The following is an 18,266-nucleotide window of genomic DNA, read 5'->3' as shown; positions in this document are numbered from 1 at the left end:
AAATTATTGAAGTTGTCAATATAAAAACGAAGTAAAATAATAATAATACCTATTTATAAGTTTTGCTTAGTGTTAATTCAATTTCGAATTGGCTTTTTTTGCTTACATTCATAAAGACAACCTTTAGTTGCGCAACAGCATGCCGCCGTTTTTTAATCGGTCGTCGATCGTCGCTCGTCATTGAAATAGATATATTTTGATATAACTAGGCTAGCTAATAATAAGTATATTTTCTTGTGGTATTTGAAGTTTGAAGATAATTTTACGTGATGTGGCCACGTGCAGACCAAATTTTTTTAGACATTTAAAAAAAATATTCGTATATATATACTACCTCCAAAATTCCTTATAAATCTTTATTTTCTATTTGCTTATTCTACGGTTAATATACATAGATTATTGAAGCTTATTTTATCATTTCGAGCAATAACATACAAAAAAGTAATTGAAATAACCAGCTGATTTCAAGTGAGGTTAAGTCAAACTGGAGTTTCTGTCGAATTGAATCATAAATATAACATCAACAAACAAATGGATGAAGCCCAAAGACAGAAATCATTTTGTGCTGATCCTGTAAGATATAGTAGATGGCATTGTCCAATTTGTGACATATTCACAAATTCCTATATTCAACTCAATCAACATTTAGAGGGAATTGGACACCGACACAGAGTGATGGCGAGATACAATAACAAAAACAATAACATACAAGGGGAACAGAATACCAACTTTCAATTTTATATTTTTGCTTTCATTCAAGTGCTTGTAACATCGTTCATAACTTTTTATATTGTCATCCATTTCTTTAATTAATGTGTAATCATTAAAATTATCTTAAGTAATGGCTATTATCGGTGCCTTAAATTTCGCGCCACAATTTTAATTGGCGGAGAAGTCGTCCCCAAGCGTTCACGGCTTCTATGCGCACGAACGAACGCGCAGAACAATGAGGTAGCAGCCATTTTATGTCGGTGCCTAAGAAAAACATAATTCGAATGGCCAATCTTAACGAAATTGTGTAATTAGTGCTCTAATTTATGTGTTTCTGTACACGCCACTATTATTAGGTGTTTCTTTGCTTATGTGAGTAGAAACAAGGTTTTGCTATATATAAAGATAGACAATAAGCGTAATGAAACTTATCACTTTGCATTTATGTGAAATAATGATTATTGCAATATTATTACGTCGTTCCCTCCATAAAGTACAAATTACAAGTGTTTATTGCAACTGCAAGTATTTATTTGCGAGCGTTGTTTGTGTTTACATTTCTTAAGTAGGCGATTGATCGTATCGCAAAAATGCATTCTGCATATTTAGGCATGAGATATGACATAACTTTCCATACTAATAGCAATTTACAGCTTCGTAGACTAGTTTTTGTTTACATTACAATTGTAGTGATCATTAATTACGCTTCTCATAACAACCGGCGTCGCGCAGCCTCGGCTTAAAGTTGGGGACAAAATTCAATAACGAATTGGCCATTTTATTGATGGCAGGGGGGGAAGCTGGGTGGAGACGGTCGGTAAGCTTCGGCCATTTAATTTTTACACATTTAACACTTTTTCTTATGTTTTGTTTACATTCCGTGTTGAAATGACTAACTTTGCACATATGTATAAACAAAACTTAATGTATTAAAATGTATACTTACATATGGCGTATAGATAAGCGCGCATATCGGTACTTATAAGGAATATAAACACAACCTCAATGTTCCTATATCATATTATAGTATTCAGTCAATGCCCTATGTGCACTACTTAATTCTATTAAAGTTCAAATACAATGATAATGTGAAGTGGACATTAATCTAAGATCTAAACTTTCAGATTGGATTTGTATTGGATTTAAATAATTGTAATCATTCATATTATTTATTAATTTTGTATGTTAATAAAGAAAATATGATAAATTAAAACTTTATTTGTAATTTTTTTGTGTTAATCTAATAAGAAATGTTTGAATAAAAGTTTAAGAGTATTTTTTCTTACTTTAATATGTTTAACTTTAATATCAGAAGTTTTTTTTGTTTATGTTGTGTAGTTTTTTTGTTATTATAATTTATGTTATAATTTTGCATTGTTTTTGTTCCTTTTTTGAAATTGTAATTACTAGTATTGATTTACATTGTCATATAGAAATGAGGTAGACTAAAAGAATAAATTTGATTTAGAAAACTGGATCTAGTGTTTTAAAATATTTATCAATAGTTAAAAAAAATCCCATATGTAGAAATGGAAATTATCTTCATGATTTCAAGAAGCTTTAGTATTTATATTTTATTTTTACATCATTTCGCAAGACTAGTATTGTCATTGTTGTTTATTTAGTAATTATTTACAATTTAATTATGCAAATATTAATTATATTTTTAAATTGAGTGATACTTATAATATCAATTGACTGCAAGACTAAATTAATATATTACTTAAAATGGTACTTATAATTTTGCAATAATATTTTTTCTCATTAGTAGACAAAATTTACACACAGAGTGAGAATTGAACCCTCAAGCTGTATCTTTTTTTACTCATATTTTCCCTCATTAGTAGACATAATTAAAAAACCCTCCCAAATGGTACAATTATTTTTTTATCCTAGAATGTATCAGAAACACGTTGCACATATGAATAGTTGAAAAATAATTACTTGTGATACCAATTCACTCAGATTAAATAATTTTTGTTAGTAACTTTTATTTTATATCTGTGGACGGTGATGATCAACTTCACAGTTTGTTTTTGACACAGGTGATCAGATACACTTACCATATTGGCTACTGTAAAGTTTTATAAATATTTACTAATAATAAATTTTAATTCAAGATATTATTTAGTATCTAAACAGCTTTGCAATTTCACTGTGTAGTCGGATAGACAGAGTAAATCTAGTGCCAAGAGACTTGTCTTCATTTCCCACTCAAATTAGAAATATTATATCTTGAGTGGGGAAACTCAATGCTTCACATGTCTCAAAAAAACTAAAGCAGTCTCACCAAAGCATATTTGAAATCAGTGGAATTATTTTGACAACCATCACATTTACAGTCACATGCTGTTATATTGCATCACTATTACCTCAACCAACTTAAATTATATATATATTTTTGTAATAAAAATGTTAAATAATAAATGTGTTGGACAGGTGGCTGTTGATGATGGGGGTGCAAGAGGCAGTCCGCCATTAGTTTCCCGGCACATTGGGGCGTGGGCGTCGGGGGAGTGGCACGGGGCGTGGGGGTCCCCGTGCCGCCCCCCGGCGACCTACTCGCCACGATATCTATGTTTGAACAACAGATCAAAGCAGAGCCTATGAGGTAAGGAAACACATACTCTTCAAGGGTACATAGAAAATTATAATTTTCTTTATTCAATTGACTTTTTCAAGTTTTTTCCTCAACAGTTGCTTTTTTTGAATATAACAGTTACAGTTACTTTAATACAATAATACAAAAGTAGCTTAAAAAATGTCTAATATTTTAAAATGGAACTTTAAATTTAAGTATTTCTTTCAGCTTCTATCCGCATCCTCATGTAAACACAGGCCCCCCTACAATAATCCGTTCAGATACAAACCATGGTATAATTAACATGAACCAACACCATCCAGAAGATTCAAAAGATAGTCTTATAGTACAACAACAAGTACAACACCAGGAGCTGCTGGATCAGCACCAACAACATGAAGAGTTGAATGAAGATGAGGTTGATAATGTTAGGCTTGTTTTACTTTTTTTTTGTTTCTACATTCCGCATATGGCAGGGTAGGCAGAGGGAATTTACAGTTAAGTCACTGTTCCTCATTATCCCCCCACCCCCCCTAGTTTTTGAGATTTCATGTTAAGTGGTAGAATTTAATGCCGCGCTTTGTCTTGTAAATAGAGCAAGGAAATGTAGATAAAACTCATTTCCTTGAGTGACAATTGAACCCACTTATTACTTAGTTCTTGTTTTACGTATGTTTTTATTTATTTTATTTTTTGTATTTGATTAACATAATTATTCCTACTTAATATGTCATCTAACATTTTTATTATTTTAAATTTTAGTTAAGTTTCAAAGGAATGGAGGATGAAGGTGTTGAAATGGATATGGATGGCCGTGGCTGTTCTCAGGTAAATTAGCTTACAATTCCATATTTTCTTATAACAAATCAGAAAATTTAACACAACTAATACAACATAACTTCTGACAGGGTATGGGGGTTGACATGGGATCAGTTCAAACTAAAATGGAATTATCGAATGGTGGTCAAGTACCAAGATCCAAACCACAGGCCTGTAAGGTATGTCCTTAAAACTTTTAAAAAAGTATAAGTTCACTAAAAAAACATAAATAATTTTAATAAACTGTTTAATTTATAATCAAATATTTACAGGTCTGTGGGAAAGTCCTATCATCTGCCTCATCTTATTATGTGCATATGAAATTGCACTCCGGAAATAAACCCTTCCAATGCACGGTTAGTATATTACATACATACATAACATTCAGAATATCATATGTTTATGGTGTTGTGTGAGTTTATAAGTCAACTTGCATATATGTATAATTTTTTTATCATAATTATTATCATTAAGTTTACTTTATTTATTGGGTGTATACATGGCTAAAACGATAGATCTATTTTATTGCATAAATCTAAGTTGATAAAATTTTAAATAACTCTCTTATTAAAGAATATTAAATAATAATCAAAATATATGTCTCAAAATTGACTTCATGCCTGGTGTTCAAATAAAAATAACAACTACATTTAATTTTAAAATAAATAATTCTAGTATTTGGCTGAAAATGGGGTACATAGTGTTTTATCACTAGGTTCTCTCTGCTTACCCAGCTGTTTGCGGGATAAAGCGTGAAACTAAAACATATTTCTTATCAGTCTTTTCAACACTTTCTGCAAAATTTCCAGACATTGCCTGGAAGTTTTAACGGCGGAATTGTCTTTTTACCACTGCACACGGCGACGGCCTCAATTATAAAATGAAGTATTTCATTTCCTCAATCTAGAAAAAAGATAAAACGTAGTAGGTTGGACACAGCGTGAAACAAAAAATGTTTTTACTGACGCACTGGCAACAAATATGATCCTAAAAGGGATATTTATTCATTTGAGTTACGGAACCCTAAAAACGAGTCCTTGTACAATAGGTGTGCGACGCAGCGTTCTGCCGTAAGCCGTACCTAGAGGTACACATGCGCACGCACACCGGCGAGCGCCCCTTCCAATGCGACCTCTGCCTCAAACGCTTCACGCAAAAGTCAAGTCTCAATACGCACAAACGTGTACACACTGGTAAGTTTGTATTGTGTGTGTGTGTGTTTTTTTTTGTGTATTTTTCTTTATGTGATGATGCTGGTCAGTTGTATTAATATAATATGTGACTTGATTGATAATAAAAGAGTATATTGTATTAGACTAAGAAATGAGAGGGTGATGGTTGTGGGTTCGATTCCCATTCGGGGAATAAACTACTTTCTTTTCTCTCACGTTTGTAATAAGAGAAAGAGCAATTTTGAAATAGAGTATTTAAACTTAACCTAAGATAAGTAAAATCTGTCAAAAAGAGACATAGACATGACAATATTGCTGTTTCTATAATATTATTTTAAATACAATTATGACCAGCAATGTCATTCGTTTTATAATCTATACCTGTATTCACATGAGGCAGATTTTACAAGTAAACTCATAACCTAAGTACATTTATTTAGTCATAGCCAACAAGTTTCAATAGTAAATGTCTATTTAACTTTGAACCGTCTACCCTTGTGATAAGGTTTATTTTAACCTGTCAAGTAAACATATTAGCACATGAGATCAATGTCTACTTAGTTAGCCTGTCTGATTTATTTAAGAACCATTTTCTTGACTCATTGATCTCATGTAGCTTTTAATGTAATTTCCATAGGGTTAATTAATTGTATTTTATGTGTCGAAAAAAAGTATATATTTTTTAATATTTTCCTAAATAATTTCCAGTAAATTTTGTTATTAATAATTCGGTATATTAATAAAAGTAATAATTAGTATACTCTTGTAAGGATGGAGGTTTTTATGGAAGTTACATTATACATTTTTAAAAATATATAATATACAAAATATATGATAAAACTAAACCGACGCTCCCATGTAATAATACCATGAGAGGATTGTTTTTTTTAATTATTAACAGAATTTTTTATATTTTCGAACAAGTCCACCTCCTCCTGTTTCGATACCGGTGCATTTTATAATAAATGTGTTAATTTTTTTATTTTGTTGACTTTCAATGTGTATTTTTTTTTTATTTTACTTCTTTTGCCGCCCTGATATTTAATTTCTTTTTATTACCACTTTTTATATGATTATATATAATATATAGATCTAATCATGTTTTAAGCTGTCTCCAATATTTAGACATTTTATAAACAAATTTATAATTTATTTTCAGTTATGTATGCTTTAAAAAAAAACATTTTTATATTATAATTTAATTACGTTATGCTGGATTCAAAGTATCTATTTACGTGCTGTAGAGATGTATTTGATAATAGTAAAAGAACATGGCCTCTGGACAATATATATACCTTTAAATATATAAATTATTATATACACATCCTATATTTTTTTCTTATGCACTATGTATGAAATTATACAAACGTTCATAACTAAGTTACGACACTGGTGCGAGTCACAGTTACGGCAAAATTGACAACACATATGCTTAACATAAACATGTGAATAGTTTTTGAGTTGTGTCACGTTATATATACATACTTCTGAAATAAAATCAGGGCGAGAGGAAGATGTCGATGAGAGGTAAACAGGGGGAGGTACGGAATTCACTCTGGGCTCTAGGCTTTCTGATTATTTTTTTTCATGAGAGTCCACTGTGGATTCCTTACAGTGTTGCCAGGTTCAAAATATATTTCGGAATTATACTTGGTTACAATTTGCTATTTGAATGTTGAGGCCAAAACACAAATGAAACAATCCAAAGTCAAAACATACAAAACAATTTGTTTATTTTGTGTCACCTGGCAACACTTGGTGTAAGGTGGCTTGAATAGTATCTCGGATTGTCGCCTCGCTTTTAGATGAGCACATGCGGGCTCTGATGGTGAAGGAGCGTCCCTACAAGTGTGAGCTCTGTCAGATGCGCTTCACGCAGAGCTCCAGCCTCAACAGACACAAGAAAATACATACGGGTGGGTCTCCGCCCTAATATTATTTAACATTACATTCAATGTTACGCTCCCATAGTATATGAGATTGCCGATAGTTTTGATTTTGTCTAAATATTTTTTTCTTATGACTTTGTTTTATTAATATTTTACACAATCTATCTTATCAAATTAGGTAAATTACAAATTACATTTAGTATAAATTAATTTTGGGGTATGTGATATTAGATTAACGTCTCAATAATAAAATGAGCTCTGCCTTACCGACCTCCCCCTGGATGTATGTTTGAGTGTACAGTGATATAAGTTAACAAAAAAATACATAAAAAAAAAGCTTGAGAGAGTGCAGTGATGCTATATCGAAAATCGTATAACGTTATAGAGGAGCACAGACGAGCCCTGTTAGAGAAAGTGCGGCCGTACCAGTGCCACATCTGTTTTATGCGCTTCACTCAGAAGTCCAGCCTGGGCCGACATGGAAAAATACACACCGGTAGGCATTTTGCCCTAAACTCCTTATGTAGTCAATGAATTATATATAAATTAGAGCTCACGTACATTAGGCACTGTCACCGCCGGTTGCGCCGAAAGCAGTTTTGTAGCTGTGTTTTGTTAATATTTCTAGAGGAGCACATCCAATCGCTGATCAACAAAGTGCGCCCCTATCAGTGCGACATCTGTGACAAGCGGTTCACGCAGAAGTCCAGCCTTGGCACTCATAAACGTATACACACCGGTGGGTCCCTTGATATCTTTTATGTTCATACGGTCTCCGAGTCACAATAACTGTTGTGGCTTTGACACCCTTTTTGTGAATAGTTTAAGGGCTCCCGTATACAATCTTTGGAACAACAGCGATTTGGAAGTGTGTTTAGTGTGCTTTATGATGTTTTATATTTTATTAATTTAATAAATTTACAATAAATGGAAAAACGGCTCATCAAAATAGGTTGAACGCGCTCAAAAACTATTCACAAACACGTAACAGTAAAGCATGTGTACGTAATGTAGGCGTGAGAATGTCCGATGGACAAATAACTTCGCAATCCCCTCATGGTGGATGGTGTGGGATGGGCGGATACAGTCGGTGTAGTGAGCTAGCTAGAATTATTTGTCCATCGTGGTTTTGTTTTGTTTTCTGTCCCCTGTGGCGGCGCAGGCGAGCGGCCCTTCCAGTGCACCGTCTGCCTCAAGTCCTTCACGCAGAAGTGCGCGCTCAATTTACACGAAAAGATACATACGGGTTAGTAGCCCACATTACACTTAGCCAATCCGATAAGTACGATAAGCGACTTATGACTCGTCACGCACTCATGTACCATCTCATTTAGCGTCATGCTTCTTTCCCGTTTTTTCCGTTGCCTAACCCGTTGTTTTAGCCCCGAAAGCTTCCATCTCGTTGCTTCCGACTAACATCTCGATTTCTGTTAACTTTGCGCGCTTTTACGTACTTCTGCACTCGGAATTTACCTTTCTGTTAGAGCAACAGGTCGTTTCACCCTCGCATATTAGCCATCTCAAATTAGATGTACCATTACTTTATTCATATCTTCATGATTATTAATTCTTGCACAAAAGCGGTAATGCAATCGCTCCAAAGACGCACTCGAAGCGCCCAAGCGCGTATCTAAATTGCCGCCGTCGAGCGCGGCGGTCGGGGGAGGTCGGGGGATTGGCAGGGCGAGGGTAGGCGCGCGTCGGCGACGTGCGTTACTCGCTTTTGTGTGTGCACTGGGCGCAGTGCCAGGGCGACTTACTGGACTCTCGTGCGCACGCATACAGGCGAGCGGCCCTATCAGTGCGACGCGTGTCTCAAACGCTTCACGCAGAAGTCCAGCCTCAATATACATAGACGGACGCACACAGGTGGGTGACACCGGACCGGCCGGACTGGCGCGCCTCCCGCCGCCTCCCGCCCGCTCCCCCTCGGCTCCCGCCGCCTCTTCCCGCCTCCTCTCCGCCGCCAGTCCGCGCCGCCCCGTAGCGCGAGGGCGGCTAGCGCCCTTGCTCGCCCGCCGTCGCTATAATGTATGTGTTGGGCACCAGTCCAGGGCAGACCGTTCCAGTGCCTGTCCTGCCCCGCCGCCTTCACCTGCAAGCAATACCTGGAGATACACACGCGCACGCACACCGGCGAGCGACCCTATCAGTGCGACATCTGCCTCAAGCGCTTCACGCAGAAGTCCAGCCTGAACATCCACAAGCGGACGCATTCGGGTACGTTCGGGGAGGGGGGTAAGGGGGTGGGTGGGGCGTGAGGGGGAGGTGCGCGGGAGGGCGCGCGCAGCTCGGGCTCGGGCCCGCGTCGATTCACCCGTGTGTTTACAGTGCAGGGCCGGCCGTTCCAGTGCCTGCAATGCCCGGCCGCCTTCACCTGCAAGCAGTACCTCGAGATACACAACCGCACGCACACCGGCGAACGCCCCTACCAGTGCGACGTGTGCCTCAAGAGATTCGCGCAAAAGTCCACACTCAACATACACAAACGAACGCACACAGGTACCGCGCTCGCGCCCCTCCCCTTTTTTCCTTTTTCTGTGTCATGATTATTGTTTACTATTTTGCGACATGATAGTTGTCGGTGCCACTCGGTGGGATGTTTCTCAGCGGTAACTGTGGGTGGTGACCAGCGTTGCCAGATTTTGCCTACGGGAAAGGCGGGACATTTATCTCTGGAATTGTTAGTAACTTATTAAAAAAATAAAGTTATAAAGAAAATAATTATCTAAGTGCGTGGAATAATTCAGGATGATTCATGGGACCATGTCAGGCCCGTCCGAGACATTTAAATTTTGGGCTAAAGATCAGGACGTCCCGCCAAAATCGGGACGTCTGGCAACGCTGGTGGTGACTAATGTGTGTGGTGGTTAGTGCAAGGGCGGCCGTATCAGTGCATGGAGTGCCCGGCGGCGTTCACTTGCAAGCCGTACCTGGAGATTCACATGCGCACGCACACCGGCGAGCGCCCCTTCGAGTGCGATGTGTGTTACAAGCGCTTCACGCAGAAATCTACGCTCAACATTCACAAGCGCATCCACACCGGTATGAGGGGGGGCCTTACATCTGTAGTAATGCCTCCTGTGACGTCACGTGTTACATTTTTATTAGCTTTGACACTCGTTGGGACGATTCACATTGGATAATTTCTATTAGTTATTACAGCCTAAAAATATATTTCTGATTAGTTATTATATTAAATGGTTCACTAAATGCTGTAATAATGTGAATCGTCCAAATGTTTTGAAATCCGGATTAGTTATTCACGACAAGATACTTGTTTTTGTTTTGTTGTGTGTGAATATTTTCACTGCGATTGGGAGAATACAAATAGAAGGACGGCAAATTGCGATAACAGGTACTAATTATATTCCTGGTCCAATGATGTGGCACCGACAACTATTTTTATTGTTTCATTTTTTATCATACGCTACATCATCAATTAATTTTTGGTATCTATCATTTTTTATGATTTCTTAGCTTCAATTCATTGATTTCAGACTTCATCCTACTGTCTAATTGCATCTTGCCGTCTTTTTAACACTGCTTTTTTATTTTTGTTTTATTATTGCTTTTCAGTTTAGTTTTTTTTAGCATTAGACGCTTTACATACTATTGATAAAACTATAAATGTAGATATTTTAATGGTTTATCGCGTTTCAGGGGAACGTCCATATGCATGTGATATTTGCCAAAAAAGATTTGCAGTCAAAAGCTACGTAACAGCGCACAGGTCAGTATCCTACTAATATTATAAATGAGAAAATATATCTTTTACATCAGAATAACACATAGGGTACAATTTATGTAAAGATGTTGTACAAATTATTTGGCTATAATCTACGTATATAATAAAATGTATTTTTGTCGGCACTTATGTAATAGAACCCAAAACAATTATTTTTTTAATTTTTGTTTGTTAGTCTGTGTACTTGTGCAGAGTAACTCAGAACCTGCTTAACCGATTTAAATTCAGTTTTCACTATTGTATTTTGGTAATTTTTTCTTAACATTTAGTGTTAAAATAATTATATCAAGGTAGGTTATATTAACTAAAATTTTAAATGTGAAAGTTGTAAGGATAAATGTTAGTCCCACTTTCACGGAAAGACTGCTGAATGCATATAGTTCATCGTTTACAGACTACGATTTATGTAAAGGATATGTATAATTCGACTAGAATATAACAGTAAGTTGAAGCGTGCGTTTGGGTTCCCAGTTCAATATAAGTTTGTTACCGTCCAGGTGGTCCCACGTGGCGGACAAGCCGCTGAACTGCGAGCGATGTTCTATGACGTTCACGTCCAAGTCGCAGTTCGCGCTGCACATCCGCACGCACTCGAGCGGGCCCTGCTACGAGTGCAGCGTGTGCGGCCGCACCTTCGTGCGCGATAGCTACCTCATACGGTATCTATTGATTTTAATGAAATTTATTTATCTGATAGCTATTTGTAGCTCCGTCCTCCACTCACTTTTGCGTCCTAAGATTTGTAACGGCAAAGTAGGTGGTATGGGAGGTAGGGGGAGAACTCGGTTGACCTTTGAAAATACAGTATCAAAGATACTGGAGGAAGAAAAGGAAGGAACCCCCCGGAGGGCATGTATGAAAAGGTTGATGACGAGGCAAAAGAGGTATGTAAAGACTGTAGCGTTTGGCGCTCCGTTCTTTCTGACTACCCCGCTAGGGATAAAGCGTGAAGCTATGTATGTATGTACTTATCTGATGGATCGCGGCGGTTGTGGGTCCTCTTCTCATTTGGGAAAATAAATGATTATTTATACATATTTCCTTTCTTCGTTCTGTTATTAAGGCAAAAAAAGCGCGGCTTTGAGTTCCGCCATTGAATACGCAATGCTTTCAGAATTCGGCAGAAAGTGGGGAACAAAGTGTCTTAACACCAGGTTCCCTTTGCCTTATCCTGCTATATGCAGGTTAGAGCGTGAAGCTGATTTTTGACTTAATTTATTTAATTTTACAACAGACATCATAACCGCGTGCACCGTGAGAACCACAGCAACGTGTCGGCCAACAGCATCGGCACCATCAACAGTGTTGCCACCAACACAAATAATGGCGGATTTGAGAGCCCCGGCGTTTGTGACCTGAGGTAATTATTTATATTTACATTTTAAAAAAGCCTATTGATTTAAAAAATCTAAGTTTTGTTTATTATTTATATGATTTTATCTCTAATTTTATGTGCTATTTGCACTATTCTTGCCATATCTTATATGAGGATTATGACCATAACTGGGAATAATGTTTCTAACATTATAAAAAGAAATAAAAGCTTTTATAAATGCAGAGTTTTCTGCTGTCTTTGTTTTTAACTTAAGTGGTGGAAGCTTCTGCAGTACTAATTCTATAAATATTGTAATGTAACTTGTGGATTCAAAAGCTCTTGTTTCGCCCTAATTGAATAAAGATTGAAGAGAGGCCGTCATGGCACAGGGGTGTGATTGTAACGCGATGGCTGAGGGTTCGATCCCCACTCGAAAGAATATTTATTAATTCTCAATATTTTCATCTCCACACTCTGGCACCAAGGTAAAAGCCCAGCATTGAGTGGAACCCCACAACACGCAATGCTTCGAAAAATTCGGTGGAAAGTGGGTAACGGATTATCGTAACACTAGGTTCCCTCTGCCTACCCTGCTGTATATGGGATACAACGTGAAGCTATTTTCTTATATACATATTATCATTATTTGATCTAAAAGTTTTTCCGCAATCTCACAACACTTCGTCGTAGCCACGTGGTGCGGCGTCATATTCCTCTCACATAATTATTGGGTGGCGAAAAATATTATCTATAAACATTAATTGCAATTAAACTCTAAACTGTTCTATTCTAAATACACTTTGTATTTAGAATAGAACAGTTATAGTTTAAAAAATGGAGTTTTTATTAATGTATTTTCATTAAAACAGCTTCGTACCAATGGTGAACCGGTACATGACGTCGCAGGGCACGCAGGTGTCGATGCAGGACACGCAAAGCAAGATGGCGGCCATGTCGCCGCAGTCCATCGCGTCTATTTGTGAGTAGCGATAGTCGAGCATCGATTATCCGAATTAATTAGGTGTTTGGATAGTCATTTATCACCAAGGAATTTGAAATATTAAGCATTTACAATTTTATAAACATAATTATATATTTGATGACAACATTTTTCCATTTTGTTAATATATGCAACAACATTTTTGGTATATATATTTTTAATTATTTCTTTTCAAACAATTCTGTGTGACACATGAGTACAATGGGTTATAGTGGAAAACGAGAAGCGTATAGGCTTCCTCCATGAATAAACTATCCAAAAACAAAAGATTTTTGTCAATTCGAACGACAACCATACAAACTCGTCCGCTCTATATATAATATTTATATATACCATTATAAATTAAATCAATTAATAAACAATTACAGTGATTATATAAGGTAATAGAAATTATGATATTCCAGCATCTCCACCGCCGCCGCACACGCCCACACCGCAGCCGCAGATGTCGATGCGTCTCGCTGATTGATCAGATCTTGGTATGCATCATATATATATATATATATATATATATATGTATATTACTTTTGTAGGTTCATGTTTTTTTCATTGGTTAAAACTAGTGTTACCCTAGAGTGGACTGTATAGCGTCAGCGGGTGGTCTTTTTGTTTCATGCTTTATTCCTTATAATGTACATTGTCTTGTTATCAGAACGAGACAATGAATATTACCTCTTTTCCCCGAGTAGAAAAGGAACTCACAACCACTGCATTTACAGTTAAACGGTGTGCCGCAAAAATTGGATGGAAAAAGCAGAAACTAGAGTGCCTTGACCCTTGGTTATAAGTAAGGAAAGAAACAGGGTTGATAGGAGCCTAAATGTATCAGCTTGAATCCGAATCGGTCCGATTGTTAGTCTCTTTAATGATGAAATGTCCCATGTTATATAGGAACATACGTGAAAATACGTGAATCTAAAAATATATAAAGATTATATAAACTTGTTCCAGATATGTTACTAGCTCTCTCACAATCAGCGAGCAGTCCGAGTGCAATATTAGAGCAGCATCAGGCAGCCACCGGAGCAGCTACGCGCTACGAGCGAGCGCTATATACATATAATTAGTTCCCCCGTTTGTTTGTCGGCCGCGGCGCTGAGCGGCACCGCCTATCGTATACATTGTGATTAACCCACAGCTGTGATTCGTATCTACTACCATCACACCCCCATTAGCGTGGTGGCGCACATATATCGATACTTAACTCTCATCGTAGATCGTAGGCCTAAATTTTTGATCTCATATTCTAATTTGCTTAGTGATAACTTTCGGAATCGTTAGCGGTCGCGACTCGAAATTCTAAATTGTTTGTTTTTTTTAATCTGTCACTCGCTATCGTCCCGTCTGTCGGTCTTACGATCGATCGATCATTAGTCGTAGTGGAATGTAACGATATCTTATTGCGATGCTTTAACTTAGATGTCGGTGTAAATGGAGTTCAATAATTTTATAGAAGTGTTTCCGAGACGTGAAGCCTCCCCCGGTCCGTGGGATGCATGACGCAGTCCTCAGAGGCAATAAATGAGTCTTCACAAGATAAATTTAATATGATGTTTATTGGAGAAATCCAGAGAAGTGCCTGTTGCAACAAAAAATTGGCAATATTTTTTAATCGTATTTCGTTCATAATAGATATTATGTTCGGTGTTCAAGATGTGATCGCCACTAGTCGACCGGTGGCATGTATGGCAATAAGTGAACCGGAGGCGGCGGGTCGTTCAAGCTTCTTACTAAAACTTTGTGTGCCTTCTAGCGGGTAGCGTTAGGCGTAAACAAACAAACACCATCGATGACGCTTCATTTTCAGTTCTCTCGTCGACACTTTATTCGCGACTAAACTCATTTCACGTCATTCATTGCGATATCGTTTCCATTTAGAATGTTTTATTGGTACGCGCACGTGTGCGACCGCCGGTAGCTCCGACTCCGAACGCCTTTTATATAGTTACGGCAGAGTTTGGGAGTAACATTGTGACGCGATAAATGATCGTATTATAATCGATTATATTTATTAGATGTAAATCGATTTTAGAATCGCTCGTAATCGCACACGTGCGCGTCGCGTAGTGTCGTTGTTCCATTGCTTGTATTCGAATAATAGTGATAACATTTAGTATAGCGCAGTAGTCTTCCAAACCTTGAGACGGTCAGGCGTGAGGCGAGCATGTCCGCTGCGGGGTTCCTTATGGTTTGCCATTGTTGATATCAAAGATAGATTGGTGCCATTTCTATGTAAATGATGCGGTAGTGTAAGTTTAGTTAAGTTTGCAGGTCAGGGTAGTTTGGAAATAAAATATTGTACAACTCTTGTCGTAGTGTTAACGCGCCCGTTTGTTTTTATTGATTATTTTACGTTACTTGTATTGTACGTTGCGTTTTCTGTTCTGTATTTGTTTTTATACACTATTTTATTTCCACGGCGTGGTGTGTCCATGAGCTGAGGGTCGAAATTGTAAATATTGGTAGGATTTATTTATTCGAACGATATGGAGTAATACGATTCAAAATTAAGGTAAGATCGCATGATTTGTAGAATCTTTTTTCTTCTACAATCATAGAGTATATCGAACTGATGAAAAAAAAATGGAATTAATCATAGAGTATTTAGCGCAGAAGTATACTTTTGGGTAAAGAAATCAAAATTTCCTCGTAGATATAAATAATGATATATACATATGGATGTTGTTTGATAGTCCTCGATATTTTTTTATATTTTGATAGTTCTGTATTTGAGACATGAAAAAATAGGCCAATATCTCATTTATCATTTACATATAAAATAAAAACATGTATGTACACGATAATATAAGATGGAGTGACAAAGACGGATGCATTTAGTTTCCCAGTAAAAGAAAAATATAAAATCGTACGTGACAACTAAAAATATTTTACAGTGTTTAACGAGACGTTTGTTAAGTTTCTTACCAAGCCATTGAGAACAGTATTATTTAGAGAAACTAGAACTTTGGTTTAAATCGTAGTGTAAATGTTCAATAACCAGATGTAAATCGCCACGGAGAGAAAACGGAGAGAAAGTTATTTACCAATAGTCAGTAGCGACGCGGCGAACGGGAATAGAGACACCAACATAGCAACCTAGGTACATATACTATATAAATATACATATATAACTTATGCCGGCGACGACTCTCGGGCTATATTTTTATAGGATTAGCGATTTTGCGTTGTTATCGATTCCGAGTAGACGAGGGTCCGCCGCCATATTTACATACCGATGTTAGTTACTATGTATACTTAGAGAGTAATCATTATAAACCATATATATTTATATATTTAATTACGTAATCGTCAGTGTTATGATTTGTACTACCCCCTATATTTTTTTGAACCGTAGAAAAGACTGATCGCCGTATGGTCCACGACTTGGAATATGAATACTCACAAGAATTTCTTTGGCAAAATTAAAATTAATATTTATTTTTGAGACGTCGGAGCGGTTGTGGTTCGGACCAACCAGTGGCAGTAGGAAGGAAGGTGAAGGTAGTAAAAGTACATATCCTCGTCCCGAGCTGGCCCGGGAGCGGCCGTAGCGCGTGTAGCTACATAACGTTTAGTTGTATGGTATGGTTAGATTTACGCGTACTTCCGCTTTGCCGACATATTGCGTTGCTTACGTCATAATCTTACGAGAGTACAGCCTAAGGATTTTAACCTTTTTTCTTTTTATATACTGAGAGCTATTTCTAAGTCACTGAGTTTATACACTTCGTAGTTTTTAAATAATAATGGCTCTAAGCCGAACTCGACGTTTTGGAGTATTTTACAATACATTTGATTCCGATTTTATTGTAAGTCGATGTGCAAAAATCATGGCATGATTTTTTTACAAGCGGTCATTTAGTCATAGCTCTACAGAGTTTTATTGACCAATATTTTTAACTACAGCTGTTTTTTCTTTTATTGTTAAAATTTTTAGGCTAGTTTATATTTTATTGAATAAGTTAGATTTGTTAACTGTGGTGTATTACATTGCACGTGAATATTATATCACCCTTACAGCCTCTTGCACGACATGTCGTTTCTTTAGTCTGAATGTATTGTGATAAATTTATTATTATTATTATTAGTTTAATATTAAGCGGCTGATAACACTTAATACCGACTAGTGATAAACACTAAGCGATTATCCTATCGGACAACTGACACGTTGGCACTTTCTATATTTTATATTGTTATTTTTTCCTATTAATGTATACGTTTTTAGGCGTTTTTTTTTAATAAATTTTATTATACATGGATCTCCAAGACTGACTCTATGTCACACTATTACTGTAGTTGATTTAGGTGTTATCAACACCTTAAATATAATTCTTATTATATTTTTATTCTTAATATTGTTTATCGTTAATTCTTTGAGAGTATACACTTATTCAGCGGTGAAGAGACTGTAAGGGCATTATGTAGTCAGCATTATGTATATGCTTTAATGTGATTTTTTAAATGTACTCTTTATTATATAATAGTATCATCAATCGATATAATTAGCGAACTAACAAAGCGATTTTTAATTATTTTTTTTAAGTTCATAGTGATTTATATTGAGATCAAAATAAATACAGAGTTTATTTAATTTTATGGAAAATATACATTGTAAAATTATTAGTACTCTTTTTGAAGAGATCTATTAAAAGAAACTATATGAATGCAAAATAACAAGTCACGATTCTTTTAGAGGTCGCCATGTAGTCGAGAAAAATAAACGTGCCATGATATTTGTGGCTATACATATTGTTTGATTTTTACATCCCTCTCCCTTGTCATATCTTAAATTATTTATTAACACAAAATAACAATAACTTGGGGTAGCAATTTCATTTTAAAATACATAATTGACTTCAAAATAGGTTTTTAATCATCTAGTCAAATTTTATAAACGTAAGAGTAGAAGTCACTAATAATTTGTATAGATATTACAGATAACTAAAAATGTTCATTAATTTCTTAGATGTAGACTAGACATCTTATTAAAGTTAAAACTGATTAATTATTGCTGTTGTTCTAAAGTTGATA

At 36.3% G+C, this 18,266-nt stretch overlaps 1 protein-coding gene across 18 annotated transcripts; it reads left to right on the top strand.

Moving 5' to 3' along the window:
• Positions 1-368: 368 nt before the first annotated feature.
• Positions 369-17,980, top strand: LOC146539032 (uncharacterized). 18 transcript variants are annotated; one of them, XM_085185837.1, is made up of 21 exons: positions 369-1,083; positions 3,151-3,322; positions 3,521-3,710; positions 4,055-4,120; positions 4,201-4,290; positions 4,384-4,467; positions 5,160-5,304; positions 7,089-7,199; positions 7,558-7,668; positions 7,801-7,911; positions 8,335-8,418; positions 8,958-9,041; positions 9,222-9,392; positions 9,504-9,674; positions 10,047-10,217; positions 10,836-10,905; positions 11,418-11,579; positions 12,155-12,280; positions 13,105-13,214; positions 13,640-13,714; positions 14,187-17,980. In XM_085185837.1, exons 2-20 carry the CDS (start codon positions 3,288-3,290, stop codon positions 13,702-13,704), a joined length of 2,157 nt encoding a protein of 718 aa, XP_085041963.1. In that variant the 5' UTR covers positions 369-1,083; positions 3,151-3,287; the 3' UTR covers positions 13,705-13,714; positions 14,187-17,980. The 18 variants fall into 18 exon arrangements, with proteins under 18 accessions (XP_085041963.1, XP_085041961.1, XP_085041967.1 ...); XM_085185835.1 differs by having other exon boundaries at positions 3,521-3,719; XM_085185836.1 differs by lacking the exon at positions 369-1,083 and adding an exon at positions 1,092-1,528 and having other exon boundaries at positions 3,521-3,719.
• The last annotated feature ends 286 nt before the right edge of the window (positions 17,981-18,266 follow it).

This window comes from Heliconius melpomene, chromosome 5 (genome assembly GCF_056956725.1).
Source record: "Heliconius melpomene rosina isolate 202511_hmr_F chromosome 5, ASM5695672v1, whole genome shotgun sequence".
Taxonomy (NCBI): Eukaryota; Metazoa; Arthropoda; class Insecta; order Lepidoptera; family Nymphalidae; genus Heliconius; species Heliconius melpomene.
This window is presented reverse-complemented; position numbering and strand designations above follow the sequence as displayed.